The 27,955-nt window shown below is 57.3% G+C and overlaps 2 protein-coding genes and 2 long non-coding RNA genes across 20 annotated transcripts; 1 reads left to right on the top strand and 3 right to left on the bottom strand.

The window, feature by feature from the left end:
* Positions 1 to 14: 14 nt before the first annotated feature.
* PLCD3 (phospholipase C delta 3) lies at positions 15 to 19,649 on the bottom strand. Of its 4 annotated transcripts, none has more exons than XM_025440735.3 (15): positions 19,395 to 19,649; positions 9,645 to 9,806; positions 9,287 to 9,515; positions 8,938 to 9,067; positions 7,483 to 7,711; positions 5,884 to 6,085; positions 5,543 to 5,687; positions 4,663 to 4,815; positions 3,562 to 3,699; positions 3,331 to 3,481; positions 2,446 to 2,562; positions 1,418 to 1,584; positions 1,096 to 1,231; positions 873 to 1,022; positions 15 to 685 (listed from the first exon to the last, which is right to left on the bottom strand). In XM_025440735.3, exons 1-15 carry the CDS (start codon positions 19,531 to 19,533, stop codon positions 597 to 599), a joined length of 2,337 nt encoding a protein of 778 aa, XP_025296520.1. In that variant the 5' UTR covers positions 19,534 to 19,649; the 3' UTR covers positions 15 to 596. The 4 variants fall into 4 exon arrangements, with proteins under 4 accessions (XP_025296520.1, XP_025296518.1, XP_025296519.1 ...); XM_025440733.3 differs by lacking the exon at positions 19,395 to 19,649 and adding an exon at positions 15,893 to 15,935; XM_025440734.3 differs by lacking the exon at positions 19,395 to 19,649 and adding an exon at positions 15,893 to 15,935 and having other exon boundaries at positions 3,562 to 3,696.
* Positions 7,712 to 8,695, bottom strand: LOC125755717 (uncharacterized). Of its 2 annotated transcripts, none has more exons than XR_007412854.1 (3): positions 8,351 to 8,695; positions 7,934 to 8,245; positions 7,712 to 7,829 (listed from the first exon to the last, which is right to left on the bottom strand). It is a non-coding gene; the product is annotated as an uncharacterized LOC125755717 (long non-coding RNA). The 2 variants fall into 2 exon arrangements; XR_007412855.1 differs by having other exon boundaries at positions 7,724 to 7,829; positions 7,986 to 8,245.
* Positions 14,830 to 27,772, top strand: ACBD4 (acyl-CoA binding domain containing 4). Of its 13 annotated transcripts, none has more exons than XM_035721254.2 (11): positions 20,233 to 20,447; positions 21,432 to 21,607; positions 21,713 to 21,842; positions 22,095 to 22,215; positions 22,272 to 22,371; positions 22,660 to 22,780; positions 23,023 to 23,112; positions 23,432 to 23,502; positions 23,591 to 23,669; positions 24,255 to 24,385; positions 27,082 to 27,772. In XM_035721254.2, exons 1-11 carry the CDS (start codon positions 20,390 to 20,392, stop codon positions 27,202 to 27,204), a joined length of 1,200 nt encoding a protein of 399 aa, XP_035577147.1. In that variant the 5' UTR covers positions 20,233 to 20,389; the 3' UTR covers positions 27,205 to 27,772. The 13 variants fall into 13 exon arrangements, with proteins under 13 accessions (XP_035577148.1, XP_048969946.1, XP_035577147.1 ...); XM_049113986.1 differs by having other exon boundaries at positions 20,234 to 20,447; positions 23,594 to 23,669; XM_035721251.2 differs by having other exon boundaries at positions 20,234 to 20,447; positions 27,079 to 27,772.
* Positions 24,943 to 27,867, bottom strand: LOC125755718 (uncharacterized). The gene is made up of 2 exons (XR_007412858.1): positions 27,733 to 27,867; positions 24,943 to 25,393 (listed from the first exon to the last, which is right to left on the bottom strand). It is a non-coding gene; the product is annotated as an uncharacterized LOC125755718 (long non-coding RNA).
* Positions 27,868 to 27,955: the final 88 nt, after the last annotated feature.

Genomic DNA, 27,955 nt, shown 5'->3' with positions numbered 1-27,955 from the left:
TCAGGTGCTCAGGGTACAGCAGTAGTAAACTTGTTTCTTTATTTTTTAAAATCGATAATCTCCTGTCCTCTTCAGGTCCCTTCTATGACACAAGTGAAAACCTACTCGTAGGCTTCCTGGGAAAGGCAGCCCAAAGTCGAGCTCCAGTGGGGAGCCCAGGAAAGCCTGGCAAGGGGAGGGCCCTGGGGGGTGGCTAATAATACCTGGGGGGGGGGGGCAAGGAAGGGGCTGAACTACTCTGGGGATGGCGGCTGGGATGCCCCCCTGGGGGGCAGAGAACAGCTAAAGGCTCAGGTTTCCTCCCCAAATCCGGCAGCCACAGGCCTGGCTCTTCATGAGCAGGGGGCGGGGGAGCCAGCCAAGAATCCGAGGAGCTGGGGCTCAAGGCTCTGGGGTCACAGGGCAAAGCAGCGGCCGTTCTCAAGAGGGACCAAGGCAGCCCCTAGCGCTCCACTGGGGCCAGAGAGTGGAGTGAGCAAAGCGAGCAGGCTGGAGGGGCTAGTCCTCCCTGCAACCCCCACTCCTGAGGAGAACAGAGCCTCTGCCACAGGAGGCAGGCTGGCATCCAAGGGGCCCCAGCGTGGGCCGTCCCACCCTCAGAAGCGCTGGATGCGGATGTGGACGAAGAGCGTGGCTGGTGACAGTGAGGCGCCGTCCTTGGAAAGCAGGTGGATGTGGCGGTACCCTGTGGGGAGGGGAGCCACGTGTCCAGTTCTCTGCCCACCCCAACTCCCAACCCTTCAGGGCCAGGGCCGTGGGGGCACAGACCACCTCCCACCTCAGGGCTCGGGGCAAGCTCTCAGAGGACATCCAGGGCCCAGGTGAACAGGGTCTTGGCGGCCCAGACCCCCTCCCTTTCCATCCCCACCCACCTTGCTTCAGGCTATTGAGGGGCAGCGTAAACTGGCCCACGAAGTCGTTGGGGGAGGTGGTGTCGTAATCTTCCACCACGAAGCGGACCAGCACCAGCTCAGGAGCCCGCAGCTGGAACTGCAGGGTCTGCCCCCAGCGCGGGTTAAAGCCTAGGGTGCAGGCAGGGCAGTCAGGAGCCTGCTGGCCCCAAGCACCCCCACTGCCACCAGCACATCCACCCACCATTGTTGAGCACATAGTTGGTCTCCTTTCGAGCACAGTCTGCAGGCACCCCGTGGATCTCAACGCGTACCAGGGGATCCACGATGGAGTTTGGCTTCTCAGTGTTCAGCTTGGGCAGCTGCTGTGCAGTCAGCACCTGCGGGGGACAAGGAAGGGGAGCTGCAGTCTGGCCCCTCTGCTCAGGCAGGAAGCCGCCAGCTCTCCCCCACACCCCAGGCCGCCCCCAGGCCACTGCTGTCTGGCGCCCTGCCAGGCAGGACCTTGCTGGGACTAGCTGTGACCCTAGGGTGACCCCAGAGTAGGGCTGGTCCAGGCTGCTGACCTGGATGGTGAGAGTAGTTCTGGGAGGTCCAGGACACTCGGGGTCAAAAGTGGTGTCTGGCTGCCGTAGGCAGGCGGGTTTCAGGATGTAGCCGCATTGCCCGTTGACAAGAAAGCGCCCGGCATTGAGGTCCATCTCGTAGCCAGGTGTCTGGAAGTTCAAAGCCACTGTGGACATAGCAGGGTCAGAGCAGGGGCTCTTAGCAGCCCTCCTCTCGCTGCTCAGTTTCAGGTCTCACTGCTCACCCCCACCAGGGCTTGGGGGGTGGGCATCATGACAGCCAAGGGACCCAGCCCCCACTATCACCTGCACTTTATCCCTGGTATCCCTCGAGGCCAGAGGCCAGAGGCAGGGAATAGGTCTGGGCCAGAGTTGGGCCCAAGGAAGGCTGGGGTTTCCATATCTGCCCTCAAAGGGACCATATTCCCCCCTACCTTTGCTTCTTTGTTGGGGTTCAGCGTCCCTCCAGAGCCCACTTTTGTCAGTGTTGATTCAGTGGGACTCCCGGGGGGGGGGTGTGTGTGCACACCTCTGTGTGTCAGGGGGCATTAGGGAGTGGGGTGTGTGCATGTCTGTGTGTGTCAGAGGGCACATGGGAGTAGAGGTTTTGAGCTTTTGCCTTCATAAAAAAATGGGACAGTGGGGCGCCTGGGTGGTTGAGCGTCTACCTTTGGCTCAAGGCGTGATCCCAGGGTCCTGGGATCGAGTCCCACATCAGGCTCCCCACAGGGAGCCTGCTTCTCCCTCTGCCTGTATCTTTGCCTCTCTCTATGTGTCTCTCATGAGTAAAAAAAAATCTTTAAAAAAAATGGGAGACTTTCACACTGTCAGGAAGAAATGAGTCTGATTTGTTTTCCCACCTATTTTCCCAACAACTATTTTAATAAGTGCTATTACCAAGAAAACACATTTTTCCACCTTCCAGAAAACTATATGGCCCCATCACTGCCCGGGGCCTCCCACGGATCCCTGGAGGCCGCCCCCACACGGCAGCACCCTGCCTGCTCTGTGCGCCTGCCCCCACTCACCTAGCTGACAGCCGGAGTTCCACATCTCCTGGGGGCTGTAGTTGGCGGAGTTCATCCGAAGCCCCAGGGGGTAGACTCGGGTCAGCTGGCGGGCATTGTGCCTGACAAAGCTGTTCCCTGGGGGAGAGTTGGGGCCCCGGGGGTGTCCTTTATCCAGTGCCCGGCCTGTAACTTCCTCTACCCCAACTCCAGGAACAAGCTGGGAACAGAGGCTGAACTCCCTCTGCCCCAGGACTGAGAGGACCTTCTGGAGAAGGCTCTGGAAGCCCAGCGAGGGTCAAGAACCCCCTTCCACACCCGAGCACTGCATATCCCCCCTACCTCCAGGCCTGGAACAGGGGCCCCAAGCAGACATCCAGCGCTCATCCCGCATGCACTCCTCCAACTGTGCTGCGGGTTCCCAGGACTCTTCCTGCATGTCATGCCTCCAGGCCTTCGTCCAACCTGTTCCTCCAGCCTGGAAACCCCTTCCCCTTCTTCACCTGGCTGCTTCCACCCTATGCTTTGCTCTGGGGTCTTTACAGGTATCACCTGCTCCAGAATCCTTCCCTGATCTCACCCCCTCTGCGGGGGCTCCCCTGGACCCCCCAACGGCCCACTGATCACCCTGCACCATCATTCCCGTCTACGCCTGGCCCTGCCACTAGGCTTGAGTCCAGCAAAGGCAGGCAGCAGCCCCCCTCCTGCCAGGGCCCTCTTCCCTCCATCCATGCCGGCCCGGTGCTAGGCACGCACTGGGCGCTCACTCCCTGAGCCCCAATCTGGGGGCCTCCTGACCCCTTCACTGGCCCCAAAGTCCTGTCATTCTCCTTTCCAGACCAACTTCAGGTTACCGCCCCACCAGACATCCAGGGTGCCTCCTGCCCCCCATGTCCCCACTCCTACCTGCCTCTCGGATGAGCTTCTTGGCCTTGCGCTCGTTGAGGGAGCTGACCTGGCAGGGCTGGGGCGGGACCGGGGTGGGGCGCAGGGTCCGCAGGCGGGTGGCACAGCAGTACACGGCCAGGGCCGACAGCTCAGGGGAGATCTGCTTGGCCTGGGAGATGAGCCGCAGCGAGGGTCACTGGCTCCAGCCCTGCTCCACGTAGCTCCTCCCAGCCCAAGGGTCCCACTCACCCGCCGCCTCTGTTCTGTGGCCTCTGGCTCCTCTTCCTCCTCTTCCTCTTCCTCCTCCTGGTCGGATAGAATTCGACCATCCTCGCTCCGAGCAGCCGGCAGCTTCTTCCCCTTCACCAGAACCCGGCCCTTCAGCTGCTGTCGGGGCCCACAGACAGGGAAGGATTATGCCCTCCTGCCCCTGGGTCAGTCGTACAACCACCAGACGTGAGGGGCTGACTGGGGGGAGCCGGGAAGGACACACAAAGATGCGTGATGTTTCTAATAGAAAAAAATAGACACCTGGGTGGCTCAGTGGTTGCACGTTTGCCTTTGGCTCAGGTTGTGATCCCCAGAGGGAGAAGGAGACTCCCCATGGGGAGCCCGATGCAGAACTCCATCCCAGGACCCTGGGATCACGCCCTGAGCCAAAGGCAGACGCTCAACCACTGAGTAACCCAGGTGCCCCCAGCTCAATTTTTTTTAATCGTTTTTTTCTTGATTAAAAAAAAAAAGAAATCACACACACACACACACACACACACACACACACACACACACAGGTGAATCAACATTCTCTGCGTATTTGGATTGAGAGTAGGAGAGTTTTCTCAAGGAACCAGAAAAACACAACCGTCCTGAGGAGGCAGATAAAACATTCCGGGGTTTAGGAGGAAAAATCACCCCAGGTCAGAAAGCTGAGGAAGCTTCTAAGGCTACAGGAAGAGGTGGTTTACACTGAGCTAGAGGTCTAAGCAGGTGGTGCTTGCCAAGTGCAGATGGCTGGGAAGGGAGCTTCAGGTAGAGAAGAATGTCCCAACCTTGGAGGTGGGAATGTCTGAGTTTGCAGGGACTCTGTACGCAGGGAGGCAGAGCAGGGAGGTGAGGGTGAGGGCACGGAAGGCCCAGAATAGGGTGGGATGGGTCTAGTCAAGTCTGGTGGGTAGGAAAGAGACAAGACCCTGGGGGGGAGGGGCAGATGTCAAATGAACGCTGGAGCAGGGGGAGACTGAGGCAGAGAGAGGGAAGGGGTCCTGACCTGTGGAGGTGGCATAGCAGGGATGGATGGTGGACTGCAGCCAGATCCTCCCCCCACCAGGCTGAGTCTGGGGCATTCATTACCTCTGGGGATGGCAACTCCTCAGGGTTCTGGGCATCCAGCGCTTGTGTCACCAGCGTGTCTCCCAGGATGGTTCGAAGGTGGCGGGCCATGACAGCCTGTTGCTCCAGCCCACAGTGGTTCTCGAGGGACAGGATGACAGGGTATGGGGACAACTGGGGGGGAAAGGCAACAGCTCAGAACCACTTCCCTCTCCCCCTACGAGGACCCCCACTGTACCTGGCCCCCAACCCTCTTCAGGACAGGCAGGCAAAGGCACTCTGGGGAGCTGAGTAGGTGGGATATACTCTGGGGCAGGTGTGTCTGTAGGGGGTCACAGGTCAGATCTGGGGTCTGGAAAAGGGTCTGGAAAAGGTGGAATGTCTGGGAAGCTGAGGACAGCTGCAGGAATGGTTTTGTTTTTAATAAATGCCCTTCATAGCCTAATGACATTGGCCAGTGCTGTTTATGTCACCCACTTTTCTCCCCAAGCCCATATTTTTTTTCAGTTGATTTTCTTAAGTAACCCCTACACCCAACTTGGGGCTCGAACTCACAACCCCAAGATCAAGAGTAGCACGCTCTTCTGACTAAGCTAGCCTGGCGCCCCCATGCCCATCATTTTTTGAAGATAAGATTTACGTATACTTTGACAGAAGTTGCAATTTTATGCAGACTCCGTGCTGAACTTCTCTTTCATAGCTTTCTCTTTGGGAGTCATGATTAAAATGTCCTTCCCTACCCTTAAGGTTTTCTCCTGAACATTTTGTGATTTTAATGTAGTTACTAAACATGAGGATGGAGGAAGAGGGCCTCTCACTCAGCTTTCTTCTACCCCATTGGCCAGTTGCCCCAGCAGCACTTGGTGAGTGATTCTCTGGGCAGGGGGTCCTAGAAGCTCACAGTGAAGGCGTGGTCATGCACGGCCTGGACCACGTCTCGGAAGAGGATCTTGGAGGTGAGGGTGTGGCCGTGATAGATGATGGGCTCCCCTCCTGGGCCCTCCCAGCAGTCCAGCTCCACACAGCGGCATCCCTGGGCAAAGGCCCTGCAGAAACAGATGGGCAGGCAAGATGTCCATCATGTGGGAGCCACAGAGCACAGCAAGGGACAGGGTGAGCCAGGTAGCCACACCTTCTCTTTCCTTCCCCCCCCTCAGGAAGCCCACAGTGAGATTTGAGCTCTATAGCTCCCCAAGCTGGGTTCCCAGGTGTGCTCACCCCTACCATCCCCCGCTGCAGTACCTAACATAGGCTTCGGTGCTACTGGGCCCCCCGATCTGAGAGTCAGTCAGATAGGTGTTGTGTGAGGAGGAGATGAAGTAGTGGGAGAGGGGCTGGTCCATGTCCTGGAACACAGATGTGTGGGCCGGGTCCAGGGCAGCCCCTTCAGGTGACAACAGGTACATCATGAAGCCATCCAGTGTCATCAGCTCATGCTGTTTGGCTGCAAGGATGAGCAAAAGAGAGCATCAGGCCACAGGGAGGATCCTCACGTCTGGCCCCACAGGCCCTCAAAACAAACTTCACTCAGCTAGTAATAAAGAGCACCTATCTACTGACTAGATTCTACATAAGTTATACCATTTATTTTTTTTAAGATTTTTTATTTATGTATTCATAGACAGAGAGAGAGGCAGAGACACAGGCAGAGGGAGAAGCAGGCTCCACGGGTCTCCAGGATCATGCCCCAGGCTGCAGGTGGCGCTAAACTGCTGCGCCACCGGGGCTGCCCCCATTTATTTTTTTAAAGATTCTTTTAAAAGCTTATTAATTGGGCAGCCAGGATGGCTCAGTGGTTTAGCGCAGCCCAGAATGTGATCCTGGAGACCCCGGATCCAGTCCCACATTGGGCTCCCTGCATGGAGCCTGCTTCTCCCTCTGCCTGTGTCTCTGCCTCTCTCTCTCTCACTCTCTCTCTCTCTCTCTCATGAATAAATAAAATCTTTTTAAAAATTATTTATTTGAGGGGGATCCCTGGGTGGCTCAGCAGTTTGGCCCCTGCCTTCAGCCCAGGGTGTGGTCCTGGGGTCCTGGGATCAAGTCCCACATCGGGCTCCCTGCATGGGGCCTGCTTCTCTCTCTGCCTCTCTCTCTCTCTCTCTCTCTCTCTCTCATGAATAAATAAATAAAATATTTAAAAAAATTATTTATTTGAGGGAGAGAGAGAGAGAGAGAGAGAAGCAGCGGGGAGGGGCAGAGGGAGAAGCCAACTCCCTGCTGAGCAGGAAGCCTGATGTGGGACTTAATCCCAGCACTCTGGGATCATGACCTGAGCCAAAGGCAGATGTTTAACCAACTGAGCCACCCAGGCACCCACCATTTATTTATTTATTTTTTAGATTTTATTTATTTATTCATGACAGATACGGAGAGAGAGAGAGAGGCAGAGACACAGGCAGAGGGAGAGGCAGGCTCCCTGCAGGGAGCCTGATGTGGGACTCAATCCTGGGACTGCAGGATCACGCCCTAGGCTGAAGGCAGGTGCTAAACCACTGAGCCACCCAGGGATTCCCCCATTTATTTTTTTTAAATGATCTCTATACCAAAGTTGGGGTTTGAACTCATGACCCCAATATCAGGAGTTGCATGCTTTAACCAACTGAGCCAGCTGGGTGCCCCCATAAGTCATGCCCATTTAATCTTTAACCAAACCCTGTGAGGAAGATACTATATGTTATGCCACGTTCCAGATGTGGCAGCTGAGTCTCCCAGAGGCAAGGTAACCCGCCCAAGATGGCACCCACAGCCAGAAATTGAAAAGCCCACTTAGCTGAAAACCCAGATCTGTCAGATGCCCAGACAGGGTGGTGTCGAGCCCAACCCCATCTGTGAGACCCCCACCTGTCTCGTTGAGCTCATAGGTGTGGATGAGCTGCTGGGCGTGGGCCAGCGTGGCGCCGTCCTCGCCCTGGTCCTCCAGGAACTCCAGCAGCTCTGGGGCGCTCAGCACGCGGTCCTCGCCCGAGTACCGATGGAAGATCTCCTCCAGCTCGGGGCGTTTCAGCAACCGCCGCAGAAACTCCTCAATCTCAGCACCCTCCAGTCGCTCATTGTTGGAGTGGTCACACTCCTGGAAGGCACAGGGAGAAGCTCAGGGAAGGAGAACACCTGGGAAAGCTGGCCTGTACCGACACACCTGTCATCTACCACGCTGGGCAGGCAGGTGTCCCGCACCTGTACGGACACACCTGTCATCTACCACGCTCGGCAGGCAGGTGTCCCGCACCTGTACGGACACACCTGTCATCTACCACGCTGGGCAGACAGGTGTCCCGCACCTGTACGGACACACCTGTCATCTACCACGCTGGGCAGGCAGGTGTCCCGCACCTGTACGGACACACCTGTCATCTACCACGCTGGGCAGGCAGGTGTCCCGCACCTGTACGGACACACCTGTCATCTACCACGCTGGGCAGGCAGGTGTCCCGCACCTGTACGGACACACCTGTCATCTACCACGCTGGGCAGGCAGGTGTCCCGCACCTGTACGGACACACCTGTCATCTACCACGCTGGGCAGGCAGGTGTCCCGCACCTGTACGGACACACCTGTCATCTACCACGCTGGGCAGGCAGGTGTCCCGCACCTGTACGGACACACCTGTCATCTACCACGCTCGGCAGGCAGGTGTCCCGCACCTGTACGGACACACCTGTCATCTACCACGCTGGGCAGACAGGTGTCCCGCACCCTGTACGGACACACCTGTCATCTACCACGCTGGGCAGGCAGGTGTCCCGCACCTGTATGGACACACCTGTCATCTACCACGCTATGCAGGCAGGTGTCTCGCACAGGTAGAGAAACTGGGAGCTAGCGAGGCTCTGGGTGTCGCTCAAGCTCACGCAGCTGGTAAACTGCGGGCAGGGATTCTAGGGGAGGTCTCTTGGATTCAGTGCCTGTCTCTCTGTACTATGACCTACCCCCAAAAATCAAGATGTGGGAGGAAAAACAGTGACCCAGGGGCAGGACGAGCCATAATTCCTCCTCCCACGTAGGGTCCTTCCTTCCCCAAATTCACACCAGGGGTCAATGAGTAACAAATAATCGAACTCACAGAGCAGTCCGGCTGGAGCTGCCGGCCCAGGTGAACAGGCTCCCTGGCCCTGCCTGAGGGGGAGGACGGATGCTCTGGGGCGCACTCCCATCCTGGCCCAGTGCCCTCCGGGGAGTGTAAAAGGCTACCCAGGCCCAGATGAGGCCTGCCCGCAGGCGGAGGCCGCTCCACCCACCAAGGCTGGCGGTGAGGACGGATGCGGGTGACTCGGGTCAGAGTGGGGGTGGGAGCCCACCTTGAAGAGGCGGTAGGCGTACATGTCATTCATGTCCACGTTGACCATTCTGAGCAGGCTCTTGATCTCCTTGAAGCTCATCTTGCTGTCCTGGTCCGAGTCGGCCCGGTGCAGGTAGGCGTGGATCCAGGTGTGGGCGCTCAGGAAATACCGGCGACAGGCTGGGCACGGCCGCCCCCCCCGCCCCCCACCACAGGTGCCTGCGGGGACGCCCGGCCTGGGGCTATACCTCCCCCCGCCCGCGGCCTCCAGGGCCCGGCGCCCCCCTCCGCCCTGAAGACCAGGGGCTCTGGCTCGGCCCGCGGGCCCCCCAGGACGGCCCCCCCACCCCGGCGCCCCGCCAGGATATTGGTCGAGGCGCTCGCGCTGGCTCATGGCGTCGAGGCGCGCGCGCAGCTTGGCCAGACCGCGCACCCAGCGCTGCGCCTCCTCGGCCGTGGCGGCCGCCAGGTCCAGGTTCTTGCGGCGGCCCCGGAAGGCGATGGTGAGGCAGCGCGCGGGCGGGAAGGCGCCCCCGAAGCGCCGCAGCCCCTCGGACTGGTGGCCCTCGCGGACCGCCTCAATGTGCTGCACGAAGACTGGGGCGCGGGGGGGCGGGCGCGGCCGGGTCAGGGCCGAGGGCCCGGGTCGCTGCCCCCCCCGCTGTCCGCACCCCCCCGCCCCGGCCGCTGTCCCCCCTCCCCCGGCCCCGGCCCCCCTCCGCTCACAGATGTGCTGCGATGGCGCGCGCGGGATGCGCCGCTGGAACCACACGCTCAGGCCGTCCTCCTGCAGCCGGTACAGCCGCTCCTTCTGCCACGTCCGCGAGCGGATCTTGCGGAGCCGGGAGCCCCGCAGCATGGCGCGCACGTCCTCGTCCTCCGTCAGGCCTGCGGGCGGCGGGAGGCGGCGGGGCGTCGGGGCGGGCCTGGCCCCGCGCCCCTCTGCCCTCTTCCCAGCTGGCAGCCGCCTTGCCCTACAAGCCGTCACAGGCCGCTGCGGACGCGACCGCAGTACTGGGTCGGGCCTTGGGCTCTTCTGCCCCAAGGCCTCGGTTGGTGTGTCCCCGCCAGGCCCCCCTGGGGAGGTGCCAGTACCTCTTTTCTGGGGAGCAGGAGGCCCTCCAAACAGAGCAACCCCTTAGGCAGCGCCTGGGACTAGGGCCCTCCCTAAAGGTCCCCCTCTCTGCCACTCCCATCCTGGTCTCCAGACTTCAACCAGAATCTGTCGCCAACAGCCTTTTCCCTTGATGTGAAGCCCTGACATCAAGAAGGTAATCTCACTATCTAACCTAAATCTCTCTTGCTGCAACCCAAGCTCCTCACCTCTGCTTTCCCCAAGACAAAGACAATAGAGGCCACTCCGGCTCCAGGGTCACAGGCCACGAACCCCGGGACCAGCCCTGCCAAGGCCAGCCTGTGGCTGACATCCAGGTGTCCTCTCTGTGTCCAACTGAAAGCATGGTCTCCTGTGACACTTGGCACTCACCCTTGCCCAGCCACTGTCACAATCCCACGTAACCCCACATGTGCTTCCAGCTGCCCACCTTCCTTAAGAAGAAGAAATGCTTACAAAACCTCTACCACATGCCAGCCCCTACTCATGAATGAACACAGGAGAGGACAAGTACAGAGAAGCTGAACTAACTTGCCAGAATGCCACGGCTACCAAGTGGTGGAAGGGGACTTCAAACCCTGGAGGTCAGGTCCCAGCACCCCTGCCCACGGCCACCAAACTGAATCCCTCTGCTCCTCTGTCCCTCTTCCTTGCTGTCATGGTCAGGGTGCAGGTGGGGAGTGCAGAATTTAAATTCAGGGGTCCTTGGGGCAGCCTGGGTGGCTCAGCGGTTTAGCACAGCCTTTGGCCCAGGGCGTGATCCTGGGGACCCAGGTTCTAGTCCCGTGTTGGGCTCCCTGCATGGAGCCTGCTTCTCCCTCTGCCTGTGTCTCTGACTCTCCCTCTCTGTGTCTCTCATGAATCAATAAATAAAACCTTTTTTAAAAAAATTAATAAATTCAGGGGCCCAGGGAGGCAAATCCCAACACTGTCACTTCTGAGTTACACAGCCTTGGTGGCAGTAATCCGTGACTGCTCTGAGCCTCATGTTCTCTGTGCACACAGTGCAGACACCACAGTTGTCCCTGCAGCAAAATCCAAACTTCAGTCAAGATGCCACCCATCCTGAGGGTGCCACATCCTGCTCTCATTTGTCTTGTAAGAGGTCAATACCATCTGTCGGCAGATGTACCAACAAGGGGGGAACTAAGCTCATTCTACCGCCAGCCAGCCCTTCCCGATCTGTCCTTTCCTTACAGGCCAGGATTTCTAAACCCTGGCTGTGATCGGAATTACCTGGAGGAGGTTGCAAAACCCACAGCCCAGAGATTCTGAGCCAGGGGACAACAAGAAGAGTGGGAACCTGGCAACTGAAACTGGAGGGTCCATGCCCTTTGGAAGGAGCAGGGCAGCCAGGAGTGGATGAGGGCAGCCCAGAGTCTCTAGAGAACAGGAAGCTGGATTTGTATGTGAAGCCTCCGGATTTTTCAATGTTGGCAACTAAATCAAATTGAAACAAAAAGCCCCTAAAACACCACTGTGTGGGCCAAATGAAACAGGACAATGGGTGTATCTTCCTCCCTTTATTTTAACAAGCCCCCAGTACTGGGTTTGGCTTTAGGCTTTGTGCCCCCAAGGCCCCTGTGTGTTGTAAACTCTCACCTATGGAACCAAGTCTAAATCCCTGGGCCGCCTTTTCTCACTCTCTCTGGGAGCCTTTGTAGGATCCTTCCTGTTTCTCTTCCTCACACAGAACTCCTTCAAGGATCGGCTCAGACACCATCTCCTCCAGGAAGCCTTCCTTGATTTGTCCTCAGATGGGCATTCTCCCTCCCTGGTCACCAACAGCACTTTTTATTTTAAAACAAACACCCCACCTAAATTGTAATTTCGGTGAACTTTAATAAGTCCAAGGACAGGGACAGAGTCTTATATCCATAGTTCAGGGCTCATCCCAGACCCAGGCTCACAGCCATTGTTTTCTGAAACGGGAGGACGAGCCATGTCGGCAGATGTACCAACAAGTGGGGAACTAAGCTCATTCTATCGCCAGCCAGCCCTTCCCGATCTGTCCTTTCCTTACAGGCCAGGATTTCTAAACCCTGGCTGTGATCGGAATTACCTGGAGGAGGTTGCAAAACCCACAGCCCAGACATTCTTGTCCAGCAGGTGTGGGTTGGGACTTGGGTTTCTATGTTTAAAAACCTACCCTGTGACTCTGAGGGTGATTGTGATCAAGAATCAGGGTCTTAGGACCAGGGGAGAAACCTGCCACCTGGAGGAGCCTACGGTCCTCGTTGGGGCTTGCCTGTGGCCCTAATGGCTCCAAAGGGTCTCTCAGGATTCAGACTGGCCTCTTGGGTCAGTGCCAATCAGTGCTCCCTAGCTAGGAAGTGGAGGTGGAATCCTCCTCTCTCCAAACAAGAGGCTAGAACGCGGCACGCACCAGACCAAGAAACTCAGCAGACCCTTAGCCCTCTGCACTCACATGCCCATGTGTGGGCAACTTCTGAATCCCCTCAGCCTGAGAAGCAGTGAACTGGGGGGCGGGTAGGACATTGGGGGGACCTGTAGTGCCATCACAACTGAGCCCACCCCTCCTCCACCTCTTCAGCCATAGGAAAGGAACTCCTCATTCCCGGTGACAACCATGCTCTGCAGCTGGGGCCACCTCCCCTGACCCCGCCAGCCCTCCAATGCCAAGCCCGTGGTTGGGGAGGGTTGGGAGGGGGGGGGCTGGTGAATGACTAAGGCCGGAAGTGGAGGTGAGTCACCGAGGGCCTGCTTTGTCCAGTCTTCTACAAACAGGACATGGACACAGGGAGCCTAAACTTCTGATGGGCCCTCTGCTGGGATAGGTTCCCATGTTGAGGGCCCCCCCTTCACACACACACACACACACACACACACACTCCCCAGGAGCCTGGTGAGGGAAAGGCTGACAGTCCAGTCTGCCTGCCCAACCAGCACTGGCCTCAGGATGGCGCTGCTCCTTGGACCACACTGCCTCCCAACCACACTCGCAGTGGAGAAGCCAAACCGAATGAGAGTTCAATGCCAGGCTGAGCCAGGTGCTGAGTCCCTGGGCAAGTAACACTATTTCCCCATTGCTTGAGCTTCTGAGCCCTCGGGGATCAAAGGGATTAGGGTTCCAGACAGGAAGGGCGGGGCCCACAGAGGTGAGGTCAGGAGGACGCGCTGGAAGGCCCCTGGCTCTCTGCCCTGGCACCCAGTAAACATTTATAGGTCCTGTCAGGGCCCAAACCCACAGATGCTTCCTCAGCCTCATTCCTCCCTACTTGGAGCAGGTGTACAAGCTGCCTCTTGTGGGTTCCATGGGTATCTATCTAAACATCTCTGCCTAGGCAGCCCAGGTGGCTCAGTGGTTTAGCGCTGCCTTCGGCCCAGGGCGTGATCCTGGAGACCCAGGATTGAGTCCTGCGTCGGGCTCCCTGCATGGAGCCTGCTTCTCCCTCTGCCTGTGTCTCTCTCTCTCTCTGTCTCTCATGAATAAATAAATAAAATCTTTTAAAAAAATTGAAAAATAAACATCTCTGCCTGGAACCTGGAATTGGGCTGGGCCAGTATCATGGCCACCTTGACTGACCAGAGAGGAAACAGTCATAAAGCCACAGCAATAGGGTAGCCCGGGTGGCTCAGGGGTTTAGCGCTGCCTTCGGCCCAGGGCCTGATCCTGGAGACCTGGGATCGAGTCCCACATCGGGCTCCCTGCATGGAGCCTGCTTCTCCCTCTGCCTGTGTCTCTGCCTCTGTGTGTGTGTGTGTGTGTCTCTCATGAATAAATAAATAAAATCTTTAAAGAAAAAACTTAAAAAAAAAACACAGCAGTAAAAATGAGGATGAACAATAGGCAAAAGATAGAAACAACCCAAATATCCAGCAACAGATGAATGGAGAAGTAAAAGGTGGTATAGACATACAGTGGAATATTATTCAGCTGCAAAGGGAATGAACCCTGGCAGCACTGTGAAATAAGCCAGTCATAAAAGGACAGATACTGTAAGATTCCATTTACACACGATGTCTAGAATAGTCAAATTCATAAAGACTCATTATATGTCACATATATCTCAATAAAAAAAAATTCAGAGGTAGAGTGTAATTAGAGGTTACCAGGGCCCCAGGGCGGGGAGGAAGAGGAAAATGACTGGTTAATGGCAGAAGGTTTCCTTTGTTGTTTGTTTAGGGTAATGGAAAAGTTCGGGGACTAGCACAACATTGTGAATGTGTAACAGTGTGAATATAATTAATGCCACTGAATTAGCCACTTCGAAATGGTGAAAATGGCTAGTTTTATGATATATATATTTTACTGCTAATTAAAAAGTAACATAATATGCCAGAAACCACTGTATGCTTTAAATGAGTGAACTGTATGATGTGTGAATTAATATCTCAATAAAATGATACAAGAGGCACAGAGCAGCTAACTTATCCAGGGTCCTGGGTCTGTAGGTGGTGGATCTAGAATGCACTGAGAGTTGGAGGGTGCCTAAGCCCCCTAAGGGCTGTGTGTGGCTCCAATGAGCTAATGCCAAGGTGCACTCCATTTAGGGCCTGGCCCACAGTGGGCACTTACTAAATTACAATAAAGGGAAAGGAGGCGGTGGCCCGGGAGGGAAGAAGGACCCAGGCATGTTCCCATACGTCCTCCTCAGCCATGGTCTCCAGCTGGGCCCTTGTCCAGCCCAGATCAGTGCTGTCAGCTGGGACTCAGACACCTCCTCTAGGCCAAATGCTTATCTCAGCCTCCAGAGACTGGCCAGGGGGAGGTGAGGAATGGACACCTCCCAGTTTCCCAACTATCACCTTTCAGCCTGGGCGGTTTGGTCTGTGTGTGGTCTGAGGCCTGAGCAGCTCCGTATTGGCGGCCAAGGACAAGGGCAGGAGACTGTTCAGTGATAGAGCTGGAAGGGGTCATGGGAAAGAAGCCTGATCCATCTCTGATCCTCAACCCCCCATCTCCACCCCTTTCCATAGATGGACCACTGGAATTATGAGAGGGTAGGTTGTGTGTGTTGACAATAGTGTGGGTCACCCAAACCAAAGAAGGACACAGGGGCCATGTAGGGGGTGGGCAGAAGCCAGAGCTGGCCAATGGTGGGAGGTGAGGGTGGGTGGGCTATGTGGTTACAGGGAGTGTAGACAAGAGGGGTAATATGTAGGCACATTACTTTCATAGCAGGGCATGAAAGTGGGAAGTCTCGAGCAAGGGTGTGTGTCAGGGTGAGTGTGCATATAGGGTGTGTGTGCTGGTGTATGTGTGTGTGCACACATGTGTGGATGTGTGCTTGCACCAGTGCATGCTCAGGAAGGGCACACGGGGCTCCAGCAGGAATGTGAGACATGCAGGGAATAGCAACAGCCGACAGCTTCATGCCAAGTCGGGGAGGGGAGGGAGAGAAGCTTTTCCTGATGGTTCTGGGAGGGAACACACAATGGTAAGGGGTCCCAAATGCCCTCCCACCCTAATCCTCTGGCCAGCAGTCAGCCCCAGCTCTTCGGGTACCCAGCATGTCCCCCTTGCCTGGGCAGGCCGCCACACCCGGGGCAAGGGCCCAGTGGAGCTCAGCGCCAGACTCCATAACATTCCTCGGAGAGTCAACAACGTCAGGAAAGGCAGGCAGTGCTTCCCCTGTCCCTGGCCAGACACAGTGTGACAAAGGTGGCAGCACCCTTCCCGGCAGGGCCAGAACAGGTATGAAGCCTATTTGGGAGCAGAGGTCGTAGGAGAGGGCCTCCCCAGAGCTGAAGAAGGAGGAGAGGCCAGGGAAGCCACAAGGCATGACAGCCTAACCACAAGGCCTAGCTAGAACGGCTGTCCAGGTCTCCCTGCCGCCAGGCCAGGCACCTGCGAGGACCCCCACCTGCCAACTCCACGCGCGGCAGCCCCACTCACCCTGCAGGAGACATCCTGGGCAGGCCATAGGGAGAGCCCTCTTGCCCCCGGGGCACTTGGTGCTGCGTGCGGGCTGGGAGGAAAGGGAACAGGATTGTGCCCACTCAGGGCTCTGCTCACTGGGAGGATTAGGGGCAGGGCGGAGCATCAGGGGCACAGGCAATGCCAGGGGCTCTGGGGAGACAGGCTTGTCAGATAAAATTCAGGATGCCCACTTCAATTCAAATTTCAGATAGTCTTAGACTATCTTTTAGTCTAAGTCTGTCCCAAGTGTTGTTGTTTATTTGAAACTCACGTTTAACGGGGCATCCTGTATTTTTATTTGGCAAGCAAATAATTCGGTGAGGACACCCCTAGAGGCTGGCAGACCCTCTGTGGGGGAGAGGAGGAGCCGGCCATGGCCAGGCACACATCACCCACTCACTCGTTGTGATATGAGCTCGGACCCTGGGCCAGACGCCTGGCTTCAGACCTTCTCTCGGCTCCTTCCCAGGGTTGAACCTCTCTGAATCTCAGTTTCTCATTTGTAAAATGAGGCTAATGGTACCACATACCTCATACAATCGTGAGCATTAAATGAGCCAATGCGTGAAAAGCCCTCGCTCACTCGTTGTAGTGCGTTATAAAGTATTCATTAGTTCTGGCAAAAAAGAGCCATCATTGAAACCTAGGCTTTGGCAGTTGCCTCTTAGCCCTGTGGCCCCGGGGCTGGTGGCTTCATCCTGGCTAGGGGATCTGCACTGTGAGGACCGCAGCAAACCTTCTCCTCCAGGGAGCCCAGGATTAGGTGGGTTCCCGCTGCAGCAAGCTCAGCCGCTATGTCTGACCCAGCAGGTGCTCATGGAGCTCTAGCTCTCTCCAGCTGATCCCTGGCTTCCTGGGGACACGCCACCCTAGGGGAAGGGACAGGAGAAGAGCCCCAGGCTCCGCAAATGACTCGCTTGCACTCTGCAGGAGTGGTGTTCCTCCCTCCTCCTCGTGGTCCTAGGTCCTCCTCATTGTCCCAGTTCCTCCACCACCCACCCACCCACCCAGGATGGCCCGGAAAAGCCCTTTCTTTTCTGTGAGTCTCTCTGAGCCTTTGATCTCTAAGCCACTCCTTGCCCAAGCCTCTTGACCAGACCAGAAATAAGATCTGTTCTGTTAGCCTAAGGGGTGTGGCCATGGCCATGAACGGGGGCAGCCCAGAGAGCCATCTGCAGAGGAGCTCTGGCCGCTGTGGTCGGGGAAGCTACCTGGGTGGTGGGCCCCAGGACACCTGGGTTTGGTCTCTGCCCCGTTGCTGGAGTCAGGGAGGCCTGGGGAAGGGGCATTCCCCAGAAACTGGACATTCCTTTCTTGGCAGTCATTCAGCAGGACAGGGCAGCAGTGGGGAGGACAGCCCAGGTGACATTCTGACACCCACATAGGTCGTGACAGTGTCACTACGATGGGGTGCCTTGAGCTCCCATGGAGCTTAATCATTCAGGGCAGTTGAGCCCTGGGCTCCGTTGTAATTATTGGTCTACAAGTGTCTCCTGCTAGTAAACTGTGTGCTCCCTGAGGGCAAAGTGCTGTGTTATTCATCTCCATAGCCCCAGCCCTTGGCACAGCGCAATGGCACACTGATAGGGCCAAGCAGATGTGTTTGGAATGAAGAAGTAAGCAGGTATGCAGGGGCATCATCCCAGCCCTCCCACAGCATCCGCCACCCCTGCAGTGGCTGACTCCAGGGACTGCTTCTCTGGCCCCACACCTGGGAAGACAATGGCACCTCAACTCCGCATGGCCATCCTCCTCTTCCCAAGGCACCAGCACTGCTCAGCCCAGAGAATGACACTGCCATCCACCAGAGACACCTTTCAGATCTCACCAACTACGGAGTCTAGCCCAGGCCGCCTCCTAGGGAGTTCTAGAATTCAACTCAGCTGCACTGGCCCGAGTCTGAGCACCACCATAGCTTGACCATCTCAGTCCTCGGTCTCCCTCTTATGGTTCTCCCTGATTCACCCTTGCCTTCATCCAATGTGCCCCTAGTCTATACGAGCCCTGCCTCCCTCCTCTTGCCAGAGACCCTCTGGGACTCCTGCTGCCCTCCAGGGCAAGTCTGTAACTCTATACGGAGGGACCTTGAGAATCTGGCCCCCACCTGCCTCTTTCCAGTCTCTGACTGGCTCTGGGGTGCAGCCAGGACCCTCGCTGGCTTCCCAGCAACTGACTTGCCCCCTCCTTTCCTAGTATTGTTTCTTTGCTTCATTGCCTGATCTCCCTGCTGAAGCCTCCACTCTCTGAAGGGCCAGAACCTTGCTGAATCCCAGGACAGAGCCTACTAGAGAGAGGCACGCAATAAATGTCCGCTGAATGCATGAATGATTGGAGGGTAGGGCAGAGATCATGTGTCTTATGGCTTCTTAAGGAGAGTGCAAGGCTCAGTGCTCAGAACATAGAGCTCAATCAATTTAGATCAAATGAGTGACAGGAGATAGAAGAAAGAAGGGGGACAGGGGTGGGGGGTGGCGGTGATCAACAAGACTGGCGATCGGCACCCCTGAATTCTGCCCCAAGATTCACACTGGTTTCCTGGACAGCCCTGCCCTGTCCCCCCAGCCCCACACCCCACCTTTCCATCATTAACTATTTACCAGCAGCAGTTCCAATACCCCACTTCGGTTTCATGGTACGGTACATTTTATAAAATACTCGCACACACTCTCCAGCCCCTCCCCCCCCATTCAAGCCACTCAACCAGCCAGTCGGTCACACTTTGCCCAGGCTCTGAAAGGGTACCAGCGGCAGTGTGGCTGGGCACAGCCTCCGTGCCAGCCTTTGCCCTTAACTAGCTGTGTGGGCATTGACAAAATCTTCAACTTCTCTGGGTCAGTTTCTCCATCTGTGAAATGGGAATGACACCAGGTACCTCTCAGAAGAGTGATGAAGACAGAGTGATGCCACCTATGTTAACTATCCAGTGAGGTGGGTCTCTGGGAGATCCTTAATAAGCCACGGTTACATTCCTTCCCTGGTCACTTCCCCACACCTGAGACGGGAGCTCTGCCTTTTTGACTCCAAGGACACTATTCTCACCAATTCGACCTGTCCTACCAGTGCTGTGTGGCTGCTGCAACCCCTGTGGAGGCTTCAGGGCTGGAGGCCCGCCTCTTCCACCGCTCCCCTGCCCCTAAGGGCGGCCCAGAACGCAGGATGCCCGGGGGCAGCCGCAGAGCCTGGAAGGCACGCGGGGTTGGGGAGGCGGGTGAGGGACACCCCGAGCCTGTCTCTGCCACTCTATTCGCCTGGTCCTCGGGGACCCCAATCCGCGCCCCCGCGCCCCGTCGGCGCCTCCTGGTGGGGAGCAAAGGCCACCCGCGGGCCTCGGTCGGCCCGGGAACGTCGGGGGACCTCAGGTGTGACCCGCAGCCCGTAGGGTGCTGCATTCTGAGCCTCGCCAGCCTCCGCACACCGCCCGGCGGCCCGGGGAGCCCTCGACGGCGCCCACCCCGAACCGCCCCCGCCCGTCACTGACCCATCTTCTTCAGCGCCCGCAGCCCGGGCCTCCTGCTGCCGCCGTCCGGGGGCGCGAGCGCGACGGGCGTCGCGACCTGGGCGGGCCCCGGGGGCTCCTCGGGCCGGCGGCGGCGGCTCCTCCAGCGGCCGCACAGCATGGCTCGGCGGGGCCGGGGCCGGGCCCGGGGTCTGCGCGCGGGGACGGGGCAGCGGGGTCACCGCTCCGGCCCGGCCCCGGCTCTGCGCGCGGTTCCGAGCCAGAAACTTAGCGGCGCCGGGAGGGAGTCGGGAGGGGCGGTGTCGGGAGCGGGGACGGAGGGAGGGACGAGGTCGGGAGAAGGAGGGACGGGGAGGCAGAGGGCGGGGCCGAGGACGGCGCGGTGGGAGGTGCGAGGCGGTGGCTGGGGGCCGGGCGCTGACCCCAGGCCGGGAGGTGGGCCCTGGGCGAGGTGTGGGAAGGGAAGGGGTCGCCTCGCGTCCCCCCAGGCCTCCGCGGCCGCCCCCCGCTCAGGAGTCCGCCTCCTCGTCCACGCAGCGATCCTCGGATCCCGGCCCCACCGGTGACCTCCGCCCCAAATCGGGGGCTGGGGGGCCAGAGGAGGGCCGAGGATTGTCCCGTGGCAGACCCCCCCTGCGTTCTCGGGGCCCCGACTCGAGGTGGCCTCGGGACCCCTCTCCACCTTCTCCTGCCCCGTCCCGCCCGGAGGCCTCAGAAGGGAGCCGATTCTGCGGGGCCCCCGGCTCGTCCTGGGCCCGGGGTCCTCGGGCCCGCCCGGAAAGCCGAGAGAACCCCGAGAACTGAGCCAGGCGGGAGCGCAACCCGAACTGGAGGTGGGGGGAGCGGGAAGTGGTGGGTGGGGGGTAGGAAGACTCTGGCTGTGACGTCATAGGATTAACCCTCTCTGCGCCAGGCCAGTTGCTGGCCCCTCAGCGGCACAAGTCTCAAAGCTGGGAAAGATGGGGTGCACTTTCTAGAATCCCCGGCTGAACTCGGGTTCTGTGTTCGAGGCTGGGATGGGTTGGCGCCCCAGGAAGGCCGCCGCACCCCGTGTCGTGTCCGTGACATCAACCTGTGAGTGAGCGTGGAGTGTGGGCCCTGGCCATCGCCTTATGCGTTCTCTTACTATTTATGAAACCGTCAGAATATCTGTGCTCCAAGGGTGGGATGGCCGGAGCCTAACCATGTTAGGGTTGTCTGCAGCTACTGCCCTAGGATGGGTGCGGAGAGCTGGGCGCACAGCGCCACTAGGCGGCGGTCAGGAGCGTGGCATCTCCAAGAGACAGCTTAGTTCCTCAAGACCTAGATTTGCCAACCTACTTGCTCGAGTCCATTCTCAGATATCCTCGACCGAGAGATTCGACGTACTACTGCACCCCTGTCGGGATATTCTTTCTGCCTTTTGATCCTGCAATTCCTTCCTCCAGGAATGATCTCCCTCATTCTTCTCTTGGCCTACTACTGACAGGTTCCAAAACTCAGCTCCAATGCCCCTCCTCCAGAACCCCCTCTTCTGCCGGGGCATGACTCCCTTTTTTAATCTCCAGCGCCTAGAAGGATCTGAGGAGCTGAGTTGGGTCGCTGGGCTCTGCAGGACCGGGGTTCGGCTGATGGACGCGGGCTTCCACCAGGGGGCGCGAGGACTCCGCGTCTTTTCCCTACGTCCACCGGGTGGCGCTTCCTCCCGCCTCTGGCCCCTACATGGCTGGGGAGCCGGCCGGTGGATCCGCCTCGACTGATTGGGAGAGGCACAGCTAAATATTTGCATAATCTTGAAAGGGCCGCGCTGAGTGGCTGAGGTATAGAAGGAGAAGCTGAAACGGGCTCTCTCATTGGCTTAAATTTTCCCCCTGCGTCCACATCCCGGTCAGATTGGGCCCGGAGGTCAGTCGGAAGCCTCCGGCTAGTGGCGACCGAGGACCTAGGTCCGGGTGGTGGGAGCTGCAGGGTGAGTGCCAGGCGGCCAGGCGGCTGGGGTTAGGGGACCCTAGGGCAGAGCGGGTGGGGGACCAGGGTGAGAGTCTATTGGCCCCACCCTGACTCCGCTCGGCTTGCCAGTTCTCCTGGCCAGGAGTTGGAGATGTGCATCTAGAGGAGGAACGACGACCTTTGACACCTGCCTTCACCCACCCACCGAGGTCCTCTGCGCCCACCCTGGCCCCACCCACGCCGCCCTGGTGTTTGGAAAGGAATCTTCTCAGCTTCTGACCCCGCCCACAGGGTATCTCACTCAGGTCGAGAGCTTAGTCTGCCCCTCTGGAAAGTGGATCAGTGGCTTACTGAGTTGTTGGCCAGGGTGGATCGTGGAGGTCTGCTCACACGGAGGCTTGTTCTTGCAGAGTCGCTCAAAAATAGGTCCCCAGGGCTCCGAGCTGCTGGGTATGGGTACCAAGAATGAAAGCCCAGAACCGGACTACCAAAAACAGTTCCAGGCCGCAGTCAGTGTCATTCAGAACCTGCCCAAGAATGGTGAGGGCACGGAGACCTGCATTTGAGGGTCAAGAAGATTGGGGTCTGCCTCCTGCCAGGCTCTGATCCCTGCAGTTTATGCAGATAAGTCCCTGCCTGGGCTGCCTTGGGGATCTCCTCTACCTCCTGCCCCTGTCCCCCTGGGTGGGACGCCTCACCATCTCTGCCCATTCCAAGAGTGGGTCTCCCCCCACCTCCACTCTTGGAGCTTGGGGTGATGCTTTGCCTTCCACCTCCACCCCTCCTGCCCAGGCTCTTACCGCCCCTCCTATGAAGAGATGCTGAGATTCTACAGCTACTACAAGCAAGCTACCATGGGACCCTGCCTGGTCCCCCGGCCTGGGTTCTGGGACCCAATTGGACGATATAAGTGGTGAGCTCCCTACCAGCTGGGCAAACAGGCCTCAGCTGTCAACCAGTCCCTCACAGCTCTCTGCCCCCCAGGGATGCCTGGAACAGCCTGGGCAAGATGAGCAGGGAAGAGGCCATGTCTGCCTACATCACTGAGATGAAGCTAGTGGCACAGAAGGTAGGGCGAGGCTGTGGGCTTTTTCTGTCCCCAAGGTCCCAGCTAGGTGGCCTGCCTTCCACCCTTCGGCGCTCATCTCCATTATGTTTCCTGCACGTTGACACACTTGTGGGAATTACCACCTTCATGCTATCTCCCCAGCTCTGCCTGTCTCTGGTCCCTGACTGGGCCCAGGGTGGAGGGGCATGGCAGGGCAGGGGCAGGGTGGAAGGGACCCAGCTCAAGGTGGGGTAAGAGGACGGCAGCAGGAGGGGCTGGCGCCTACCCGATAGACCCCCTCTCCCACAGGTGATTGACACAGTGCCCCTGGGCGCGGTGGCAGAGGACATGTTTGCTCACTTCGAGCCCTTGTACCGGGTGATCCCTGATATGCCGAGGCCCCCGGAAACCTTCCTGAGAAGGGTCACAGGTCAGGCTCCCAGGTTGTTAGCTCCACAAGTGCTGAGTGAATTTTCTTGGGTCCAGGTGGAGGGGCTGCTCAGTTGAAGGGCGATTTAGGGGCACAGGGCTCCAGGTGATGTCCTTGTAGGGACTCCAACCAGTGCCCCTGATGGAGTGGGTCTTGAGAGCTCATGGCTGATGGGGAGCAGGGGCTGATTTCCCTGGGAAGCACCAGCCTCTTCCCAGTCCCACCTCTGGGTGCTGTCTCAGCAGGTTGGAGAGAGCAGGTGCTGAATGGAGATGTTGGGGCTACCCCAGAGCCTCCTTGCCTCCCCAGGGAACCCGAACCCCCAAGTCCAGGTCAGTGCCTGGGCCACAGGGACAGAGAGCCAAACCAAACCCAGACTGGTGGTGGGTGGGGGGCTCCCAGTGGGATGGGTAAGGAGAGAAGGCTGGATGTCCACACCTCATGGGCACACATACGGAGACCTCCTGTGCTTACAAGGGCCAGGGGACAGTTTTTGGGATTCCATTTCCAGGATCTCACTCCTGGGACCCATCTCTGCCTCCTGTGGCAGTGTCTCTAATGGCCCCTGAACAGGTGCCTCTGCCCCATTTCACATCCTTCTTCTTCCATCGCCTCCCTTTTGTCACTAATGTTACCTATCCCCTTGCCCAGAGTCCCAGCCACCTAGGGACCTGGACTCTGAGGTTTTCTGTGATTCCCTGGAGCAGCTGGAACCTGAGCTGGTGAGACTACCCCTAATTCCTTGCCTTCCCCAACCCCCTGTGCCTTGGCTGCTCTACCCCCACCCCTGGACCTTGTGACTCATCTCAGCAGGTTTGGACAGAGCAGAAGGGAGCCCCTGGAGGAGAGCCTGACACCAGAAACAGCTCCATGCTCCCTGCAGAGAAAGGTGAGCCCTTGCCCAACCTTTCACTCACTCTGCCATTCCTTATGGCTCTAGTGTGCCACAGGCTTTCCCTTGACTGCCCTCTTGGGGCGGAGGTGAAAGTCCAGCAGCGGGCACTTGCCTAACAGCCAGATGCCAGCCTGGATGGGCAAAGTCCCTGCCTGGCCCCCTCTCTGAAGGCTTTCCATTTGAGACTGTCAAAGGATAATGATTTCCGTCCTATCTCCTTCTAGAACTTCCAGTGTGCCACACCCCTTAAGGGGCACTCTCATAAATGTTATCTCCTTTATTCCTCTAAGTAAGGCGTCCTGTGAAGACAATGACCTCTTCCCCTAATTTTCAGATGACAAAATGAGTCTCAGAGAAGTTTCTGGCTTACCCAAAGTCACACAGCCAAGTGACAGTGTTGGGATTCAAACCCGTGGCCACTTGTTACTCAGCCACATGGATGGACTTTATTATAAAAGACACACTTTAGAAGGGATTGCACGCTATTACTTTTCCCCAGGCCTGCCCCAGCCTGCCACCACCCTGTCCCCAGCTGAGTTGCCTTCTGAGTCCCCTTCCTTGTGTGTCTGTGCTCTTCAGAGGGCAGCCTGATGGGGCCCCAGGAATTGGACACGTGGCTGGTGGGGACAGTTCGGGCACTGCAAGAGAGCATGCGGGATGTCCAGGGGAGACTGCAGAGCCTCGAGAGTATGCCCAGCCTCCCGGAGCAGGTGAGCTACCCCCAAGGCCCCAGGCGAGATTGGGGCCGAGCTCCATGGGGCTCTCTTCCAGGCTCCTCATGGTGCCACTTGTGTCTTTTGGTCCTAACTATCCACTGGCCCACATCTCTGACTTCTGCAGAGAATGGTGTGGCTCCTGTCACAGGCAGAGCAGGCAGGGGGGACGGAAGTGCTTCCAGCCTGGAAGGGAGGGTGGGAAGGGCCCTCCTTTCCTGCTTTTCCTCTGCTGGAGGAGAAAGTGAGTGTGAGGACAAATTCCAGCAAACGGTCTGGAAGGCCAGGATGTGTTTGCTCCTTCCACTAGGGCTGGGGCTCCCTGGTGCCCCTTCGTGACTTCTGTTCCCAGATTTAGGGTTTGCTCCCAAACAGTGCAGCCCTCGTCCCCCTACTCTCTCCGCACTGCTCCTAGATCTGCTTGCCCCTTACACCTGGGCACCTGGGGTCCTGAGCTCACAAGCAGTCACAGCTACCATTTCTGGAGCCCCCGCTTAGTGCCAAACCCAGGATTTATGTTATCTCACGTAATCCACACAACCCTATGAACTAGGTTTGCTTTTTTATTTTTAAGAGTATATTTATTTATTCATGAGAAATACACAGAGAGGCAGAGACACAGGCAGAAGGAAAAGCAGGCTCCCTGCAGGGAATCTGATGCGGGACTCGATCCCAGGACCCCGGGATCACGACCTGAGCCAAAGGCAGATGCTCAACCCCTGAGCCACCCAGGTGCCTCTAGGTTTGCTTTTCATTTCCCTTTTACGGAAGAGGACACCAAGTCTCTGAAAGGCTGGGGAATTCACCTGAGGACACAGGGCCGGGAGGAACCTCACAGAGCTGCTGTGAGGATTAGATGAGATAATGCCCCTTCCATTGTTACTACTACTGTTATTACTAACCTCAGATGATGGAGATGGGAATGGCCCCAGGTCTGTCTCCCTCTGCAGCTGGGACGCAGCTGGGACTCACCATCAACTCTGTGTGGGCCTGTTCCTGAGAAACCTAGGGTGGTAGGGGCAGGAGACAGCTGAATTGCTAGATGTGCGGGATCCCTTGGGTGACCGTTGATCCCCTTAACACTGGGTGGCAGCCAGGGTGGCAGGGATTTCCTCAGATCCACCTGTCAACACCCATCCCGCAAAGCTTTATCTTCTTTTTTCCTTTCCTTTCTTTTTCTTTTCCTTTTTCTTTCTCTCTTTCTTATTTTACCTTTAACTAATTTTATATGCTGAAGATTTTAAAGATTTCCACCCCAAAATAGTCAGTTTTCCATCTCTAAAAATAAGAACGTTCTACTACCTAGACCAAATGACAACATTTTAGCACACACAATTTCTTCATATCATCAAATACCCAATCCAAACTGCAGTCTCCCCATTTGTCCTGAAATCGCCTTTGCCAGCTGCTCTGCCCGGCCCATCCCTTCCTGGCGCATGTGCTGCCTTTGGTTCCTCTGTCCTTTGAGACCCCTTTCATCTAGACTAGCCCTTCTTCCTTGCTACTGACAGGGCCAGTGCAGTGGTCCCGTAGAATGTTCCTTTTTGGGTCTTTCTGATTATCTCTGAGGCTGGTCATTACATGACCAGATTATGTCAGATATGATGCTCTTCACACCAGGGGACACAGACATGGATGTCCCACTATTAATGATGCTTGCATGGATGAGGAAGGGGTGACATTCTGATCCCATCACTGCTAAGTCATGTTTTCCTTTTGCAGCTAGGGAATGTCCAGCTCCCCATTAACCTCACTGGCCACATGATTTTTGATAGTTGATGGATAACCCTTGCCTGGGCCAATCCTTTATTTGGAAAAGAAATGCTGACTTTTAAATTCTATTATTCCTTTACCATATGTTAGGTGTCACTTTTCTGTAGAGTTTCATCTAGGGTTTTACTTATGTAAAGGCAGAATAAAGGTTAATTCTTTCTCTTTAATTACCCAAAGTAAGGAGTTGATTTAACAGCCACCTCAATGGTGACAAATTTCCAACTTTCTCTTTGAGTATCATCATGGACTAATGGATTTTAAAGATTCGGTATTTCAATCAACTGAAATTAATTCTTTGTGATGCTTTATGTTGTCACAATTTTGGTCAATGGAGACCCTTTCAAGCTGGGTCCTATGTTCTTATAACATGACCTCATTAATCTTTAAAAGCTTCCTTGCTTTCTGGTACAAGATGTCCCACATTCACCTCTACCTTCCCTGCTCCAGACCTGGAATTAACCACTTCTCCAAGGAGTCCTGGCTTTTAGCAGATAGAGTCCTGGCTTTTAGTTTCTAATGATATTTAGAAACTAAAATCTGAGTACCATTTGAAATATGTGGCACATCCTTTATAATATTGGGTGTCCAAGCCATACCACCAGGACCACTGCTGTGTGGCCAGAAGAGATACCCTAGAAGCCAGTCTCCATGAGGCAGCCCCTCCAGCCCCCCTGGCACCTGGATTGCCCTGGGAGGAGGATGGGAGGGAACTTGAGGTGGGCTGGCAGGGACACACTGGGGACATCAGGACCCCTTCCCTTCTAGTGGTGCAAATGTGGGGATAGTGCCTTCTTTGCCCCACTTCTTACAGTCTTAGGGAGACAGAAGCTCCCTCTTAGTTCTGGAAGAAGCTTCCTCAGGAGGGCCTAGTCTGTGCTGAAGCCTGGGCTGGCCCCTGACTCCCTCCCTCTTGGCAGCAGAGGACCCCGCCCCGTGCCCGGCCGTGGCCCCTCAGGCTCTCGGGCCCCACGCTGCTCTTCTTCCTCCTGTGGCCCTTCATCGTCCAGTGGCTCTTCCGAACGTTTCGGACCCAGAAGAGGTGACTCTCAGTGGAGGGCTCTCCGCAGCCAATTAAGGTGGCTCTGAGCCCCCTGTCCTGCTGTGCCCTGAGCCTTCCTAGGTTTAGGAGAAGAACAGCATTAACTCCGACCCCACCACTCAGTGTTTGCCTGTGCACCGCTCCCTTACTTGGGGGCCATTTAAGAGCCCATCCTTCCCCACGACTTCACACGGACGCCTTCTCCCCTCCCGCCCAAACACCGGTGGAGTGGTGCACGCCCCCGGGCCTGGGTTGGCCGTGACTCGGGGGCGGGGCTGCCTGGTCAGCCTCTGCCCTCCCCAGCCACTGGGTCACCTGACTCTTCTCCCACCCCGGCCTCTCCCGGTGGAGGCCCAGCTCTTGGGCAAGTTGGGACTTGGGCTGGGGCCTGGGAAAATGATTGGCTGGGAGGCTGCGGGAGGGAGGCCAGGAGGCCCGGCCGAGTTGGGGGGAGGGGAGCGAGCTCCGTTTCGCTGGCCTCCCTCCCCCTGCACACGTACACTCAGGACGTCTTCACGGAAGATTCACTTACAAATGAATGTTTCACTAAATAAAATAAGACCTTCATCTTCTTGCCGTCTGGGTCCCCACGGAGCGAGGCGGGAAGCCGGGTCTGGCGCGCAAGGCACAAGTGTCTTCCCTGCCCCTCCCCCAGCGCCCCGAGGACGGTCCCGAGAGGCCGGCGTCTTCCCTCCTCCCGCGGCCCGAGCCGGGAGCACAGGGGCCCCGGGCCCGAGGGGGCGGGGGTGGAGGGC

This window comes from Canis lupus, chromosome 9, assembly GCF_003254725.2.
Source record: "Canis lupus dingo isolate Sandy chromosome 9, ASM325472v2, whole genome shotgun sequence".
NCBI lineage: Eukaryota > Metazoa > Chordata > Mammalia > Carnivora > Canidae > Canis > Canis lupus.
Note: the sequence above shows the minus strand (reverse complement) of the source record. Positions and strands in the feature narration are given on the sequence as shown.